The following is a 12,930-nucleotide window of genomic DNA, read 5'->3' as shown; positions in this document are numbered from 1 at the left end:
GCTCAGGCCTGGCTCACTGATGCCTGTGGGTGTGCATGTGGTCACCTTGGTTCTCTCCAAGTCTGTACACTACCTAGAAAATTGCAGGCATCCCCAATGCTGGACATTCTGCACCCCTACACCCAAGACCTCAGAGGGACAGAATATACATATATTCACACGTGCACAAACCATGGGGAAAATTACACGTAGGTCCATAAAACAAGCATGCATTTTCCAAGGCAAAGAGATGAGCTTGTGCACGAGGGCAGGAATGGACAGATGGACAGAGGGAGTATGGTGCGCCTCTCCCGGAGAAAAAAGGGGCTCTGCTGTTTGTTCACATACAGAGACAACACCTGTGGAGGTGGATGGATGATATGTGGCCCAATGGGCAACCAAAGAGCAAATGAACAGGGAGAGACAGGTGAAGTTTTTGCCAAGCGTAGAGGAGAGGACAGTTGTACTGGCCTCCTCCAGGCTAGCTTATCCCGGCATCCGGTGAAGGTCACCATGGGTACAAGGACAGCTCCAAGGGTAGGGAGCCTGCACCACACAAACTTACCTCAACCTCATTTTCCCGAGAAACCTAACCTAGCGTTAGGCACCCAGCCCACCTTCCAGCATGGCTAGCCCCACACTCTAGGACTCTTCTCCACTGTCCTCGTGGAGGAAGGGCTGCTACCTCATCCACTTTATATAGCGGAAGACCAAGTGATACAAGCGAAGTGGCCTTCCAAGGTCACACAGCTAGCGAGTGGGACTCACTCTGCCATGCTAAGCCACTGTCCATTGTAGCCGGCTCCTGGGACTACATCGCCTCCTGCTCTCTGCCTGCAGGAAGCAACCAGCCCTTCTCTGCAGCCTGCTCTCTCCTGGGTCCAGGGTTCTTAGACAAGGGCAGGTGCTGCTTATTTCCACAGCGTATTCCACTCATTTGCTCCAAGTCCAACCTGAGCAATACTCTTGGGAACTTCCAGGGGAAACCAAGTAAGGAAATAAACTGCTTTTTCCAGTTACAGAAGCTGAAGGAAGCTAGTAAAGGCAGTGATAGGACTGGGCCATTTTCAGCCGTACGACCTGTCCTGCCTACAAATGCACAACTGCACCAGCTTGGCGCCACTCAACTGCACAATTCATTGTGCACCTAATTAATGAAATGCAAAATCATAGCCCCTGTAATCTCACACATCAGAAGACGATGCCAGCACACCCCTCACACAGGCCATGGACTCTCACCATGTGACTTCATTTGGGTTTGGGACAAGTTATGTAACTGCTCTGCACTCCAACACCCTGGCGAAGGACAGGGATGCTCTGGGCTGTGGCCAGAATCAATAGGGAGAAGGTAAAGGGTTTTGTTTGTTTCTTTGTCATGCTGAGGATCGAACCCAGGGTTTCATGCATGCTGGGCAAGCACTCTATCATTGGCCCACACATCCAGCCTGGATTTTAGTAGACTATGGCTAGGGCAGCACAGATCTCCAGGGCATGAACATTCAGGGAACCAGTGTCCTGTCTGTGTTGGGGAAACCAGCCCTAGTTTACCCAGCCAGAACTGGGTAGCTAAGAAAAGAAGATTTTGAAAGGGAAAGGATGGGGGCTGGTGCACAGCCTGCCTTCTGGATGCTTTGGGACATGATTTGCTCATCTTTCCCTGGCCTACCTCCTTCCAGGCTCGCCGCCCGTACTCCTGGGAGGAAAGTGAAGCTATTTCTCCAAGGGAAGTCCAGGGTTTCCCCACTGCCACAGGCCAGGAAGGCAAGGAGTCTCAAGCAGCCTGTGATCACTGTCAGCTTTCCCCTCTGGGGGACAGCTGAGCGCACTTCACGAATATCCCTACAGATACCACTGCTGCAGATACTCAGAATGCTGAGAATACGCTGAGCGCTGGTGCCAAGCTCTGGTTATTGTGGCTGTGAACACCAGTAACTACTGCTGAGGTTGTCTCCACGAATGCCAGCACACGCTGCGGTGATCGTCCTCACTAATGCCCACCACTGTGCCCCTGTTAGAGTAGAGGAATAGGCCATGCTGTCTCCAGAGGCAGAAGCTGGAGCCGTCTCCCAGAGGGCAGAGAAGTGTCTGTCTTGCCTTCAGGGTATGACACTTTCATAGAGCTGCCAGGGCCCAAGGCCACAAGAGGGCCAGATGGTGGAGACAGCCAAAGTCCTCCTATCTCTGGCCCTCTACTCTCTCTAGGGCCAAGTCCCTGGCCATGCATCCCCCATCACACCCCGCACAGCAAGTTCCTCAAGTCAGCTTCTCTTCCCTCTGCTATCCTGGCCCAAGAGCTGAAGGACACAGTGAGGTGTCTGTGCAGCCTGTGCCCAAGGCCGCCTCCTGCAACCGATGGGCCTGCCAGCTGCTTTGCTACCTTGGCCTGACTGCAGAGTTGGGCTACATCATCTTGACACATAATTATCTCCCTGTTCTTAATCATCTGAGCTGTTTCCTAATGCAAACTGGGTCTGGCTGCTCAGAGGCATGGGGCAGGGGAGGGGAGGAGGGCTCCTGAGGTCTACCTCTGCTCTCTCCTCTCTCCTCTGTCCTTTGTCCTTACCACCTGGGTCCCGTGGAGCAATGGTCAGAGAATGGTCTGCCTCCTGGAGCCAGAACAAGGACAGCTCCATGCAGCCTGGGGCTGGTCAAGAGGAAGGTTAGTCAGGACAGGAGAAGCCTCACAATCTAAGCAGGCCTCTGGTCCTTGTACCACCTGGCTGGGCCCAGCAGTGACAGGAAACTTCAAGATCCCATGACCCTCTCTTGCAGACCTCGGTGGCTCCCTGCATGGTCTCCCTGCTGCCATGCTGTCCAGACCCAACCCTGTTCCTGTACTGTATGTTCCTGTCCAGACCCCTTCAGAGGCTACTCTTGCTTTTAGGGAAAACCAAAAACCAAAAACCAAAAACCAAAAACCAAAAATCAAACCAAAACTTCCACCCTCCTTCCCTGGCCAATCCTGGCCTGCTCTCCTGCAAACCTGACCCAGCTACTTAGTCTTAGGTCTGCCACTTCCCTCCTGCCCACACCTCCCTGCCAAAGCTGTCCTGTGCTGCTGGCCACAAGCCCTTCTGGTCACAAGGTCATGATATCAGGTAGAATTTCAGGCTGCCATTGTCTTGGCTGTTCCACGCCAGGGCCCCTCCTCAGAGAGGCGCCAGGGCCCATGGCCAGGTGACCATCAAGAATGGTGTCTGACATGCCTTTCTGAGCTGTGGGCTCAGGGCTTTACATGCCCCATTAGACTGTAAGCTACTTAAGGTCAAGAGCTGTATTTGTTCTGCTTGGAAATCTCCTCCACTGAGCCTTGCTGCTGACGTGCAGAAAGCTTCCCTGGCGGAACTGACTCCAAACAGTGCATGTGAGCAAGTGCTCAGGAAGGAGACCTGGGCCTGCCAGGCCATGCCCCAGGTGGCCATGGCCTCGGGCCAGCGCCCAGTACCCTGGTCTCCCCTTTGGCTCACCATCAGGGCTCAGGCAGTGGGAGGCAGGAGTGGCCCTACTTGGGCCAGTGGGGGAGAGGGTAAAGAGGCTTCTCTGGCTTCCCTGGACTCTCGGCTCTGTCACAGTCTAAACGATGCAGGTGATTAAAGAGAAACCCTTGGGTTTGCGGCAGCTTCCACCGAAGCTCTCGGGGTGCCAGGGAGCTTGGCTGAGCTGCAGTGGAGGAAGCCCCAGGGACAGCTTGGACTTAGGGCCTTTCACAAAGTCTCCCCCTGCCCATCAGGGGCTGCCGCCAAAACAACCACAATGAAATTTAGTGAGTGGCAAAGGCCGTGGCAGCCAAATGGGTTTGGATATTTTGGAAGAAGGAGAAATAGAGCCAGACAAGCTGTTTTCCTGCAAAACGAGGCCATTAGGGCTTCTGGAAGGAGGCCAGAGCCAGGTCATCACTGTCTTGCCAGGCCGAGGCTTCTCCTACACTCTGTCCCTTACACTGGAGGCCAAGACTCAGCGCTCTTCCCTCTGCTTGGGTCCCAGGGGTCCTCAGTGTGGCCCTTCGACCCTCAACTTTGTCCTTCTTCTCCACTCTTTACTGCCTTACAATTTCCCCAACGGGGCACAACTGTGTATGGCATGACCATAAGACCTACCGCCCGCCCCTCAGTGCACTCTGGGAAGTAAGAGTTGCTGCCAGCCAGGATGCAGAGACAACAGGTGTGAACCAAGACTGCCCTGGGCTAACGGGCTCTAGTCCCTCCTTTTATGGGATTCTGTTTCACGGGACCCCATATCCTGCTAAGGACAGCAGACTACTCCTCTCCCAGCGGGGACCATGATCGAACTGAGGCAGAAAGCACATCTCAGATACTTCAGTCTGTTTGGCTGAGCCTGCCAGTGCGGTTGCTGGCTTCACGTACCAGAAGGGAACCAGAAGTCACCATGGGAACCCCCCAACGCCAAGGAATTCAAGGAACATCTTGTCCAAGCTTGTCCCACCACCTCCCCTGCATTTCTTACTCCCTTAGCTCCCAGCTAACAGCCTGGCTGCCCTTGAGGGAAGCAGGGCAAAGGCCAGCAGGAAGCACGCGTGGAGGTCTGCTCTCGCAGAGAAGCAGTGTCCAGAAAGGTCCCGTGCTCAGCTCGCTGAGTGTTCAGTGGGAGAGGACACCAGTCAGCTACATGCAACATCGCTCCTTATCTTCAGATGGTTGGGATCAGGTGAGGACACAGCGGGGTGGCCTTTTACCCTTGGGTCAGAGACCAGTTGTTCACCTAGCCTCTAAAACCTTTTCACGGTAAATGGCCTTCTCCTGGCACCCTGATGGGCTAGCTGGGGTGAATCCCAGTGGAAGGTGAGGCCATGGGGCTGAGCAGATGGTGAAGCTGGTAGCCCCACCAGCAGCCTCCCTCCTCTCTCCAGGAGCCAGCAGGGCAGTGGGGGGACTTGAGCTTTGCCACTAAAACTGATCTGCCAGCAGAGCAGCTGCAAGGCCAGCGGAAACCGGAGCTCCAAACCCAGGGACAAAGCGCGCGAAGGGGAAGCCAGACCGCTTCCCTCCTCCTACCTTCATCACGTTTCCTCTTCTCACCATTGGAGCGAGGAATCCCCAGGATCCCATTGATGGAGTAGGATCCCACCGGGTCATTGGAGGCGCTGGAAACAGGAGGGGAGGCCGTGCTGGGAACTGGACCAGAGTAAGGAGGAGACACCGTAAGGACAGCAGTTTTGATTACAGGCCAAGCCCAAGGCAGGAGCAAAGCAATTCCACACACGCCCCTTTGCCCTCAAGGTACGAGGTGATCACACTGCCACATACACCGGGTCCTTCACACTTTTTCCAGCCCCACAGGTGAGTGGGATCTGCTGGCCCAGGCCTCCTCTGCACCGAGGCTGACTCCCTCCCAAGCACACCTCGGCAGCGATCTGGAGAGCAGGGCTCTGAGGGCACTGGAGGACAGCCTTTAACACTCCTGGTTTAGAGACCTCTCAGGTTCTCTGGGAGGGGCAGGCTGCTCCTGGGCTGCAGCTCTCCCGGGAGTGTCTCGTCTTGAATTCACGAGGGAAGGTCCTAGGCTTCCTCTCAGGGCATGGACCACTGAGCCCATTGACTGTGCAGTGACCAGCTTGTTATGGTGTCACTCCACCTTGACCCCAGGACACACTTTAACCGAGGCCTGGGAAACAATAGCACCTGCTAATTCCAGGAGGGTTGGGCCACCACTTCCACTTCCTGCTGGTCAAGAGCAAGGGGGATGGTGGTTAAGACGGGTAGCAGGAAAAGTTTAAGCACATTCCAGCCCCTTAGACCCCAGGCCTCAGCTATGGGTGCAGTGTCACTGAGTATCCTTAGGCCAAAGAGAAGTCAGCCTGTGTGAACCTGGGGCAGGCCTGGGTGGGTCTAGGAGAGACGTGAGCATGGCCAGAGAGAGGCAGAGAGCTCCAGCATAGATGAGGAGGGAAGGAGAGAGGAGAGGGATAGATTCAGAGCCATGTATGAGAGAGGAGAGGAGAGAAAGGGAGAGGCAGACCAAAGAAAGACAAGGGAAGGAGGGAAAAAGGAAGAAAGATAATTTTTTAAAAAAATTTAAAAAAGTAGAAACCTGGGCATGATCGTGCATGCCTGTAATCCCAGCACTTGGGAGTCTGAGGCAGAAGGATCATTGTGAGTTCAAGACCAACCTGGGTTACAAAGTGAGCTCAAGGCCAGCCTGAACTGCATAGTGAGACCCTGTCTCGAAAAGACAAAAAAAAAAAAAAAAAAAAAAAAAAAAAAGAAAGAAAAAAGAAAAAAAAGAGTAAGAGACTAGATATGAAGGAAAGAGAAACAGATAGGGAGACAGAATTTGATAAAAGATAGGAAAGAACAAGAAGAAGAAATGGGGTTTTTTGGTTTTGTTTTGTTTTGTTTTTGGTACCACGTGAGAGGCAGAGATGGGCTGTGTGAAGTAATCACATTCAGGAAGACCATGATTCTAGGCACTCGAGGAGAAGACAGACTGGAAGCATGGGGCCCTGGGCCTTGTTGGAGCAGATGGTCTCCAGGGCTTTCCCTGGACAGGGCCAGCCCCCTCCCCCCTGATCCCTCTTACCGATGGTGTGGCCGGGGGCACTCACTCCTGTCCCAGTCCCGTCTGGCGTTGGGTGGAAAGGCTGCTGAACTTTGGTCCGGATGATCCTGCAATGGCACCACACAGTGTCACACACCATGTGTCACACACCCGGCCTCAGCACTGTCCTCAGCGTCTTCCCTCTGCATGCCTGCCTTCACCGTGAGCTCTGGGCGGAGCTGCGCATGGCATTCTGCCCCCACTTCCCCATGTGTCATCTGAATTGTAGCTTGAGTTCTGGCAGCAAGGTAGGGAACATAGCACCTTCTCTTGTTTTGGGATGAGGAGACTGGACCTTCACCTTCCTTCCTAAATCAACACATGTGCCTGGGTGCCACAACTTCCTGGGTCCGGAGATCTTTTTGGAGCTGGCTCCTCCAGATTTGAGGGGAGAGGGGTGTTTTCCCCATGTCCTGAACTAGGGAGAGCGAGAGGAACGCTGGGCCCAGGAGACACTCTTGTCACCAAGCCTCTAACACCACATGTGGTCCTCTGCCACAGTCAGGTCTTACACACCCTCCTCCTGGGCCCACTCTGCTCTGAAAGGAGCCACAGCCCGGCCCTGCATGGCCGCTGGCTCCATGGCTCCTTACCATAGGGCCTTTCTAGACACAGCCTCTTTATAGAGGAGGGCAGGACCAAACCACACGCTGCACAGCTGGGAGGAGCCTGGCTTCCAGGGATGCCAGAAACCTAGGGCTTAGTGACGTGCAGGGTCCACACTGGAGCCAGGGTTGAGAATGCTTCCTCTGCCCTGCACCCACAGCCTTGCCAGCCGCACTGCTCCTTCCCAGTGAAGACTCGAGCCAGGTGTACCTTAGCAGGCCGGGTGCGCTGCCAGCTGTGAGCCAATGAAGCTCTGACTGACTTGGCCAAGAACCTGCTGGCAGGAGGGCTGAGGCCCCTGCCTGCCAGTCCTGGAGCGTGGAGGCGAGGCTCACTACCAAGCAGAGCTAAGTGTCAGAGCACGGGTGGTCAGCGGCACAGAATGTGCAAATAGGAGGGCTGGGAAGGTCAGCAAGGACAAGGCTTGGCAGAGCTCCGAAGCAGCACTGAGGTGCACAAGAAGCACAGTAGAGAGGGTCCCCTCTGTGTGGCAGGGCCCTGCACCCCATTCCTGCCTCTGCCATTGGGAGACCCCATAGCCTTTGGCTCCTCATTCAACTTCTCTGTGCCTCAGTTTCTTCAAATCTAAAGCAAGGGGCTGGACCACTGTGGTCTCTTTCTCCAGTAGGAGTGACATGGTTCTGAGATGGGCAGACAAGGGAGAGGCAGGCAGTGTGAGCAGGTGCCAGGGAGAGCAGAGGTCCAGCCTGGAGCCGTATGGGCTGGACGCTGAAGGGCTCAGGCCTCACAGCCTGCCAGGGATGTGGCATGGAGGGAAGAGGCAGCAAATCTGCAAACCAGGTTGCAATGATGAAAACCGCTGTCCCCCATTTACTGAACTCCTATTACGTGCCAATACGATGTACACTCTATATTATTGACATACACTCCTCTTGATTTTCACAATAACCTGCAAAGTCGGTTCTATTGTCCTCATTTCACAGGTTGAAAAGCAAGACAACTGAGAGTTCCACAACTCACTGAAGCTCACGCTGCTGCTCAGGGTAGAGTCTGAGTTCAGTCTCCTTCCTCCTAAAGTCAGGCTTAGGGCATCTTAAATCAGAGCACTGCCTCAAACTAAAGGAATCCCAAGGAAACTAGTCCCAGGAAGCAGCGTCCAGGCAGTGAAGGTAAAGAGCTGGACTCAGGAAAGGAGAGAAAGAATTTGCAAGACACTATTAGGGCAAAATGGTCAGATTTGACCACTACTGGTGGTTAACCGTGGCTGTGAAATCTCTGTCCCGTGTCACGGTATTGGTGATGGGGAGGTGACTGGTTTTTGCGAAAGTGATGCTGTGGGTCTTGCACATGCAGCACACGAAGTAGACACAGCCAGCTGTGACACACAAGCATTGGCTGGGACAGTGAGAGGGACCAAGGAGATGTTCTGGGCAGGTGTGTTGAAAGGACTCAGAGGCCACAGGCATGGATATAGCAAAACCTATATTATGTACAGAGTGGCCTCACCCAGGTCCGGAGAACAAGATGCTAAGAAGAACACCGGAGATGAATGGATAAAGAAAGTGTGGAGTTTACACACAATGGGGTAATGAGGACTACAGGGCCATCAAGAAAAGTGAGGAATCATTTATAGGAAAATGGGTGCACCTTGAAAACATAATGTGAAATAAATCAGACATGCAACCTTCAAAATCACATGGCTTCTCTTTTGTGGGAAATGTAAAAATATAAGGAAAGAGCAAAATAAGTAGCAGAAAGACGCAGTAAATCTCTCTCAAATGGGAAGGACACTGAGAGATGAAGGAGGGGAGGAGAGGAAGATGAAGAACAAGCTGTGCTATGCACAGGGACTGACTCCTCAGAGTCTGTAAGTGTCACGTAGTAAACAGGGGTGCTGATGAAAAGAAGAATGCAGGTTGCGGGGCTTGGGGATCTGGGAGCCGCTGACCTCAGGAGAACGGTCCCAGCAGACTGGCAGCGCTGGAGCCAGGTGGGACAAGAGTTGGGGTGACCAACAGCAGTCGGTATGTGAGTCAGGGACAGACCTGGCGGAGGAGCAAAGGTGAGCCAGGGCAGGAGGGACCTGGGTGAGCTTGGAGGCTGAGGAAGAAAAGTGGAGAGCAGAGTCAGAGGGGCAGATGGAGCGCGCAGGGTGGTGGCCGGGGAAGGTGCGGTTTCCTGCTGGTTGGAGACAGTGCAGAGGAGCTTTTACAATAGGGCTGACAGTGCATGCTTAGGCGGTCAGGGTTCTGGGAAGCTAAGGCAGGAGGAGTGGAAGTTTGAGTGCATCCTTGGCGATTTAGGGACTTACTGAGATTCAGTGAGGACCCAATGGTTCTATCCCCAATCCTTCCCATCCCCATCCCCACATACAAACAGCTTCTGCAGTTTTTAGCTCTCAGGAAAGCAGAAGGTGGGGCCATCTCTGAAGAGCTGGGGAGAAAGTTTGGAGCACAAGCACCATGGGAAATATCAAGCAATAGCTGAGGGCAGTTTGGAAGAGTCTTGACCCACGCAGAGCAGCTATTCTGATCACTGGCAGTGCAAGCTCCGCTTAAGGGCGTGGGCTCTGGACCAAGAGAGCCCTGGGCTGGGGCAGGGTGGGACAGATAACTGGATGGCTCCTGGAGTTTCCATCTTTGTTACCCGGAAGCCTCTGACCCCTGGGGCACTGTTGCAGATTTAGCTGAGGCAGCAAGTGATGGAAAATCACTATTTCCTGACAGCGATTTGCTGGTGCATGTGAGTGGAGCTGGGTGGGCGCCTGCCGCAAGTTATACCTGCTATTGTGTCCACCCAGGACTCTGGGCAGCAGGCATTCTCACATCCGAGGGGATCGCAAGGAATTTCAGAACTGGGCTCTTGGAGGCCTGATGGGCACCCATGGACTCCCGCACTCTGCAAATAACTGTGCAGCTCATGGGTCTTCCACGGAGGGGCTGGAGGATGCGACAAACAGCTATGGAGGATGAACGCCTGACTATGCTGCTTCCCACATTCCTTCCCCACCCCGTCTTTGTGCTTGGCCCCACAAGTTGGCCAGACACACCTATGTCCTCTGTGGCCTCAGACAGAGGTCAAATCTATATGTATGGACCTGGATGTCACATCCCTACCTGGGTGCTTGTTATCATCTGCATTTTCATGGAAGGGCTGGTGCTGCTCCCCATTTCCCGCCTCAGCAGGCTTCTTCCACAGGGTGCTCTGTCTCCTCATGTCAGAGGAGAGACCGCCCTTCCCAGGGGAAGGCCTGTGTCCAGCACAGGGCTCCCAGGCTCTCAGACTCTCCCGTACAAGAAGGTGTGAGAATAGTACAGGGAACTGGAGCTCTGGCCTCTCGCCTCAGCCTTCCCAAGTTGGATCCCAGCTCTACTACTTACTGCCTGGGAAACCTTGGTGATTTGTTCCCTCATCTACAAAACAAGATAATGCTATTCTGCACTTCCCAGGGCTTACAGTGAGGATTCAGTGGGACACTACATAGAAATGACGAGTATGATTGTTGGCTTGGTAGAGCCCACTAGCATTGTTATTCCTATAGTGAACCCCCGGGGTTGGCTGCTTTCAATTTAGGGGCAGAGCCTGGTGTAGGCAGGAGTCCTCCCCTCAATATGGCCTGGCTTGGTCAATACAGGGGCCACTGAGATGCTGGAAAGAGCACTGAACATACAGGAAGAGCCAGAACCATGCCAGGGAGAGATTACACATAAAGACTCAAGGAGATAGACTGGGTACTGGACCAAGCCCCACTTGGGGCTTGTAGGAGGGCTCCAGAAAGGATATGAAAAATGGCCTGGTGTGGCAGGCTCTAGAGCAAAGAATGGAGAAGCAGACGTGGATGGAGAGGTCACTGCCTCTTTGGTTAAATTCCCAGGAGGCCCCTCTACTACCTTGGGACTGCAGAGGTCTCCCTGCTCGGTAAGAGTCTCCCAGAGAGGAGGCACTCAGCCTCCCAAGAAAGCACAGGCTGAGGACCCTGATTCCTCTTCTACTTCCACCCTCTTCCTCCTCCCTCTCCCATTTCTTCCTCTGTGCTTCCTTCTCTCTCTCCCTCTTTGTCTTTCTCTGACCCCTTGTCTGTTTGTCCATCTCCTTGCACCCTGAAGTCCCACTGTGGCTGTGTGAGTTTATTGATCCCTGGGAGCTGGGGGAAGCGAGAGGCAGGGCTGGGGTGCAGACTCAGGGATGGAAATAGAAGGCTATAAATTATTTGTGACAGGAAAGCAATAGTGGCAGAGTGCTGAGCACAAGTCCTGTGTCACTATTAGATTCCTTTTAGCCTGATGACACTGTAAAAAAGGTTAAGTGTCTGCTGGAATCGTACACCTGGGGGGCCGGGGCAGCTGGGAGCAGAACAAGCCACTGAGAGCAGGTATATCAATTCTCCAGGCCAATAATATTCCTCTCATTGATTGCCACGCAAAGTTCAAAAATCTCATTACAGCCAGGCAGACCGGGAACTTTTTACAAATCAATAGAATGATATAATGTATGTATACTTAGTACAAATGTATCTATTCATCTATCCATCCATCCACGGTCTGCCACGGGGTTTCCCAGTTAGCCTCCCCATCATATTGTGTTATGTATGATATTATATTGCATTATATTATACAATAACAAATGGTGTGCAAGAATGGCCCCTGTGGTGGAGACAGGAGAGGTCCTATTAGCATTGAGGTGACCTCAGACAGCTCCCCTTGGAAAGGATACGAAGAAGGCTGTGTACTTCCAGGACTGGGCTGCTCAGGATTTCTAGGACCTGTCCTTCAGCAGAGGCCCCCACAGCAGCAACCACTGTCTACTGAGTGCTTGCTATGTGCTAAGCAATGTTCTCGGTGCTTCAAATGAGCATTTAACTTCATTCTTTCAGTAGCCCATTTTGCAGATGAGGAATGCTATATAACTTGCCCAAGCTCATTCATTTCATAAATTCCAAATCTAGGATTTGAATTCAAGGGACTATCCAAGGGCCCTTACCTTTAATCACTAGACTGTACTTGTATACAGGAAAACATGTCCAAAAGCTCAGAATCTAAACTCCTGGGGTCTGTTTCCAGTTCCATGTTGTGTGAAAAGAAGCATAACAAACTGCCTAGAACCCCAGAATTCCTCAGTAGAAAAAGGGAGTAATATTTACTTCAACCAGCTACTGACAGTATATGTACCTAGGATCCCATCTAAGCATGTGGGCGTGTCTCCATAAACCTCGCCCACAATCCCAGAATTCTAGGAGGCAGAAGTTAGAGAGCTTAATCTGAGAAATTTAGAGACTTAGTGACCTGTTCTGAAAATAGGAAATAAAAAAGGGCTGAGGACATAGATCAGTGTGAAAGCCCTGGGTTCAATCTTCAGTACCATTAAAAATTAATAAAGAAAGAGAAGAAATGATCAATCAACCAATCACATCTGACCACTTAGAACAAACTTCTTTCCCAACTGTGGAGTTACTTCCCAGAGGAATGGCAGGCTGACCTCAACCTGGTCACATTTGCTCAAAAGGCCTTAGAAGAAAGATGTCAAGTATCTACTAAACACATGTGTGAAGATGTTCAAATAATCCTAAGTAGTCCTGGGGTGGCCTGCCTATATTAAAGTCAGCAGAAAGCCCTGGCATGGGAAAGATCTGTCTTGATTTGATGAATCAGAGGAACTCTGAGGTGGAGATGTTTTGGGGCACAGGCCCCTCTGCACACTGCACCGGTGGGGTAGTGCTAAGGCCTCTCTGCCAGTGACTTCAAGCTGCCTGGGTATCATAAGCTGAATAATCCTAGAAAGCAAAAACTATTTGCTTCAGCAAAGGACATTTTGCCCAATTAACGCGAGTAA

At 52.6% G+C, this 12,930-nt stretch overlaps 1 protein-coding gene across 1 annotated transcript in view; it reads right to left on the bottom strand.

The window, feature by feature from the left end:
• The window catches only part of Pax2 (paired box 2), a gene marked incomplete at its 5' end in the record, with an annotated part of 66,856 nt that overhangs the window by 36,323 nt on the left and 17,603 nt on the right, over positions 1-12,930 (bottom strand). The window contains 2 exons of the mRNA XM_063235990.1: positions 4,992-5,111; positions 6,517-6,602. Coding sequence (XP_063092060.1) covers positions 4,992-5,111; positions 6,517-6,602 — 206 coding nt within the window. The remainder of the gene's footprint in view (positions 1-4,991; positions 5,112-6,516; positions 6,603-12,930) is intronic.

Source organism: Cavia porcellus, unplaced genomic scaffold (genome assembly GCF_034190915.1).
Source record: "Cavia porcellus strain 051 isolate PalLab524CR breed Dunkin Hartley unplaced genomic scaffold, mCavPor4.1 scaffold_2, whole genome shotgun sequence".
Classification (NCBI taxonomy): domain Eukaryota; kingdom Metazoa; phylum Chordata; class Mammalia; order Rodentia; family Caviidae; genus Cavia; species Cavia porcellus.
This window is presented reverse-complemented; position numbering and strand designations above follow the sequence as displayed.